General features: G+C 37.0%; 1 protein-coding gene across 1 annotated transcript; it reads left to right on the forward strand.

Annotated features, from left to right (window-relative positions):
* The first annotated feature begins 528 nt into the window (after window positions 1-528).
* LOC107058521 (uncharacterized) lies at window positions 529-1,125 on the forward strand. The gene has a single exon (XM_015304332.1). It carries the CDS (start codon window positions 529-531, stop codon window positions 1,123-1,125), a length of 597 nt encoding a protein of 198 aa, XP_015159818.1.
* Window positions 1,126-5,714: the final 4,589 nt, after the last annotated feature.

Genomic DNA, 5,714 nt, shown 5'->3' on the forward strand with positions numbered 1-5,714 from the left:
CAGAGAAAATGAGACTACAAATGTGCGTGTATGTCATCGATGGGTTATCCCTGGTTGTCTTGATCTTCAAATCAATGAAAGCCATCATATATCTGTTATAGTGGTTGAAGAAGAAGATTGGAGAAAACCATTGATTGAGTATCTTGGACATGGAAGACTGCCTGAGGATTCACGAGTAAGAGCAGAAATTAAGAGAAGGGCACCACAATTCATCTTTCACGAGGGAATACTGTTTCGTCATTCTTATTAGGGAATATTCTTGCGGTGTCTTGACAAAGAAGAAGCTCAACAAACAATGGAGGAGGCATACTCTGGCACATGTGGAGCACACCAATCAAGGCCTAAACTTCATTTCCGCATCAAAAGGATGGACTTCTTAGAGCATGCTAAAAAGTGTCAAGCGTGTCAATTCCATGCTAATTACATCCATCAATCTCCAGAGGATCTGCATCCAACTGTAGCCTCATGGCCTTTCGATGCATAGGGACTTGATGTTGTTGGACCTCTTCCAAAGTTGTCAAAAGGAAAATGTATATCTTGGCTGCTACTGACTATTTCTCTAGATGGGCTGAACTTGTATCATTAGAAGAGGTAAAGAAGGAAAATGTTATTGATTTTATCAAATCAAACATATTTTTTATATATTGCATACCAAGATGTATAGTTATTGATAATGGAACACCTTTCAACAATAAACTCATGAGTAGTTTGTGCAAGAAGTTCAGTTTTAAGCAACATAAGTCTTCAATGTACAATGCACCTGCCAACGGTCTTGCTGAAGCTTTTAACAAGACACTTGGTAACCTGTTGAAGAAAGTAATTGCAAAGAATAAAAGGGACTGGCATGAGAGAATTGGTGAAACTTTGTGGGCATATCGTACAACCTTTAGAACGGCTACGCAAGCGACTCCGTTTTCATTGGTGTATGGCGTAGAAGCAGTCCTTCCGTTAGATAAGCAAATTCCATCATTGCAAATAGCAGTCCAGGAGGGACTTACAACTGAAAGTAACATTCAACTTCGTCTAGCAGGGATGGAGGCATTGGATAAGAAGAGATTGGAAGTACAACAAAGGTTGGAGTGTTATCAAGCTCGACTTGCAAGAGCATTCGACAAGAAGGTGTGACCTCCATCATTTCAAGTGGGAGACTTGGTCTTAGCAATCCGGAGACCCATAATCCTCAACAAACGCATCGATAAAAAATTTACAGCAAAATGGGATGGGCTGTATGTTTTGAAGGAAGCATATTCAAGTGGCGCTTATAAAATTGTAGCCCAAGGGTGTAAGAGTTGGTCCAATCAACGCCAAGTTTCTGAAGAAATATTTCCCATGAAGGTTGCCTATGCTCCTTAATGTATGAGCATAAACTGCATGGTACTTCTGGCCCGCAAGAGTATAAACTGTGTACGACCCTAAAAAAAACTGAAATAAAATAAATAAAACTCATCATCTTGAACTACGACATGACTTGATCCTCTTCACTGAGGTACGTATGCACTTGGAGTAATCACTCTAAGCCCAGTCAAATGAGAAAAAAAAAAGATTTGGTGGCATTGTGTGATCATCGCACTAGCTCTTTAAAATCATGTAACTTGCACATGAGTTCAAATGCATCACTAATGAGCAAAGGAGAAGATTCTTGAAGCCCTCTCCGCAACAAAAGAAGAAACTCGTAAACAGAAACTCCTACATCGAGTCATGGATCTTCAACTATGATCGTTCAAAGTTGCATATCAAACATGCTAGATCTGGAAGTCAACTTCGGGTATTAATCTAATCAATTCAAAAGGAATTTTGATTTGAATTTTTGATATGCGGCAGGCTGATGAATTCCACTGGTTTTGGATCAAGCGACTTGCGATTCAACTTGACTTTTTTTTTTTGCTTGCGGTAGAGATAATTTTGTGTAGTTCACTGATGCTTCAGTAAATTACTCAAAATTAGGGGCATCTGTACCTATAACATCAAATCGGGATATCCTTCGGATCAAAGCTCTATGTTGAAATGGTTTACCCGCAAAGATCATGATGTGAACGCTCTAAGTTCAAGAGACAATTTTTTGTTGTTGTGAAGAGCGCACAGAGTTGAGGAATTGTCATTCTGGGAGAATAGTCAACTTGAAAAATTTATTCTCATCAAATTGGAGTGAATTTTGTTGTAACTTCTACAAATAGTGTTGTTCTTGATATGCTCGTCATAATGAGATAAGAATCTCATAGTTTCATCACGCTTACATCGAATTTTGGATTTCACACCAAAGACTGTTCCTCAAATTGAAACAAGAATCTCATTGTCTCAGAATTTAAGCTAACTTTAAAAATTACATCAGTACTAATCTGGAAAGCTTTTGGTTGCGTTTTTTACATATGTTGTACGTATGTGAGTTATTCTTCCAACGGAGCAAGAATCGCATCATTTCAAGGTTCGTACGCCGAGTTATTGATTTTTTCCCAAAGTTGCTCAAAGCTGAAAAGTTGAACGAGATAGAATTTGAGCTAAGTTTAAAAATACATCTGTACTAATCTGGAAAGCTTTTGGCCGTGACTTTTACATATGTTGTACGCCTATGAGTATGCTTCCAACGGAACAAGAATCACATCATTTCAAGGCTCCTACGCCGAGTTATTGATTTTCTCCCAAAATTGCTCAAAGCTGAAGAGTTCAGGGAGACAGAATTCGAGATAACTTTGAAAATATATCTGTACTAATCTGGAAAGCTTTAGGCCGTGATATTTATATATGTTGTAGTTCTATGAGTTATTCTTCCAACGGAATAATAATCGCATCATTTCGAGGCTCCTACGCCGAGTTATTGATTTTCTCCCAAAGTTGCTCAAAGCTGAAGAGTTGAGAGAGGCAGAATCGTGAGCTGACTTTGAAGCGATAAATGTACTAATCCAGAAAGTCTTTGGCCGTGATTTTTATACATTGTGTAGTTCTTTGAGTCTCTTTCCAACGGAAGAAGAAAATCGTGATTTCAATACTCCTACTTTGAGTTATAAATTTTATAATATAGACGCGTGAAACTGAAATGCCGAGAAAGACAAAATTGTGACCTGACTTTGAAGCAATATTTGTAATAATCCATATAGTCATTGGCCGTGATTTTTACACATACTGTAGTTATTTGAGTTTTTGTCCAACGAAACAAGAAGCTCATGATTTTACTACTCCTACTCCAAGTTATGAATTTTCTACCATAATCGTGCAAAGCTCCGAAAGAGATATCAAAATTCAAAAGCAACTTCAGAATTTAATCCTGAACAATGTGGAAGAAATTTTGATATGAAACTTTGACATATTGTAAGACATTGAGTTTTATCTCTCTTGGATCAAGAGTATTGCAATTTCATGGCTCCCACATTCGAAAATAAATATATTTTAAAAGATGTGCAAAGTTGGAATCACAAAGTGTAAGGAATTCGAGCTTCATGTGCCTCCCAAGAAGTCAGAAGATAGGTCCAAGATTTTCTCCAAATTGAGAGGAAGATGTCAATCCACACTACATCTTGAATAATGGGATTATCCGCAATCTAGTTCGTTGATGTTTGGAGGCCTACACCAAATGTTTCTCTCGTCATCCTCACGTCAGGTGCTTTCTCGTCAGAAATGAAATGAAAGTACTCCAAATGTTTCTCTCGGGGAGCCGCAAAAAAGGGATGAAAATGGAGGTGGCAAGTTTTCTTTACCAAGGCTACAAGAAAGGTGAATGCGTCGAGTGAGTTTTCTGCCAACATTGCTAGGAAGAGATGAGTGGTTCCACGCCAATCATATGAACAACTCGTGCAACTTCGAAGTGATTTAGGCTCTTTTGAAACCTGAAATGAAAAAAAAATATTGGAGTCATCGGTGCCAACTGCACTAATTTTTCAATTTTTCTTGGTTGATCTACTTATGATAACACATGTAGTAAGTGCATGACCCTTTAATATGGCATGACAAACATGACCAGCAGTACAACAATGTTGTTCGACATAGCAGTGCCAATAACACGAAGCTCTGAATTACGGCCAAATTGGATCTTGAACATCAATCTCCTGTTCTTAAGAAACATTTCAATACATAAATAAAGATCAACCACAACCATTATCTTCAATAAAGAGAAACAAGAAAATCCAACAGACACAAATCTGTGAGGAAATCAGCAAAATTTGAAGACCAACTTCAAAAAAAAAAATCATTTTTTGTCAATTCAAGAAGAGTTTGAGATGGGTTTTCGGATATACCGTATTAATAAGAGTCTATTTTCTTAAGAATCAACCCTCTCGTCATTTGAAAGCTCCTACACAAAGAAAATGATGTTTTGGTGGGACTATCCATAGCTGTGAGAAGAACTGCCGGATTTGGGGTCCAACTTCAAAATTTGATTCCCATAGATCCAGAAGGCTTCTAATGTTGATTTTTGGATATGTCGTATTACTAGAAGTTTAGTTTCTCCAGAGTCAAGCCGCTCATCGTTTGAATGCTCCTACACCAAGAAAATGATGTTTTGGCGAGATTGCGCATAGCTGTGAGAAGAACTGCCAGATTTGGGATCCGACTTCAGAATTTGATTCCCGTCAATCTGGAAGTTTCTAACGTTGATTTTTGGATATTTCATCGTACTAGAAGTCTAGTTTCTCCAGAATCAAGTCTCTCATCGTTTGAATGCTCATACACTAAGAAAAGGACATTTTGGCGAGATTGCACATAATTAATAGAAGAATTATCAGAGTTGAAGACCAACTTCAAAGATTAATTCCTGTTAATCCCAAAGGTGTTTAATTCTAATTTTTGGATAGGTCGCAGTACTAAAAATCTCGTTTCTTCCAAACCAAGCCGCTCGTCATTTGGACATTTCTACCCTAAGAAAACGAGATTTTGGTGGGACTGCACGAAATTGAGAATAGAAGACACCAAATTTGGAGTTCCACATTGATTTGGTTAGGAGAATTATTTTTTTCAATGATTCTCTGATCAATCCTTTGTACATGGGACATTCTTATATAGAAGTTCCTTTGAACAATTTTCATTCCTTGTACAAAGAAAGCTTTGGTAAAATTGGAAGAAGGAAATCATATCAATTCTTACTCATCTAAATGGAAGTTTCTAGCACTACAAAGGAAAACAATAAGTCTTAAGATTTCAAGAATGATTCTTACAAAATCAAGCAAAGGAAAGAAAATTTGGTGTGATTATTAAATTACCAATTGTTTCCAAGTTTAAGGTTTGCAAAATAGAAGAAGAAGAAGCAAATCGATCAAGTTATGTTCTTTTATTTAAAATTCAACTTTGAGGACTTGTGTGACACTGTAAGTGTTGGTGTCCAAATTTGTATTCAAATCTATGGTGAAAGTTTTTTTTTTTTTTTTAATATAAAATTCATACAACTTTGACACATTGATTTGCTTATCCCTATCAAGAGAGAGTCCACCATATCATCCCTCGAATGAATTGAAATAACAAAACTCCTTAGGAGCACATCAAAATGGAGTTGCGCATGACCTTACTATGCAACTTGTTTCATCGCAAGAAATGGAATCAAGCAAATGTCTTAAGAGTGATATCGTTGGACTCATGAAGACTTCAACTCTCGTTGTCAAATTCGGCAAGCCTACAAGTTGACAAGTCTCAAAAAAGGAAAACACATTCATGAAGACTTCAACTCTCGTCATCAAATTCGACAAGCCTACACATTGACAAGTCTCAAAAAAAGGAAACCACATTCAAGAAGA

This window comes from Solanum tuberosum, unplaced genomic scaffold, assembly GCF_000226075.1.
Source record: "Solanum tuberosum cultivar DM 1-3 516 R44 unplaced genomic scaffold, SolTub_3.0 scf00525, whole genome shotgun sequence".
Classification (NCBI taxonomy): domain Eukaryota; kingdom Viridiplantae; phylum Streptophyta; class Magnoliopsida; order Solanales; family Solanaceae; genus Solanum; species Solanum tuberosum.

Bases quoted from the DNA above. Each gene is read 5' to 3' on its own strand.
- LOC107058521 (XM_015304332.1), top strand. From the start codon at position 529: ATGTATATCTTGGCTGCTACTGACTATTTCTCTAGATGGGCTGAACTT.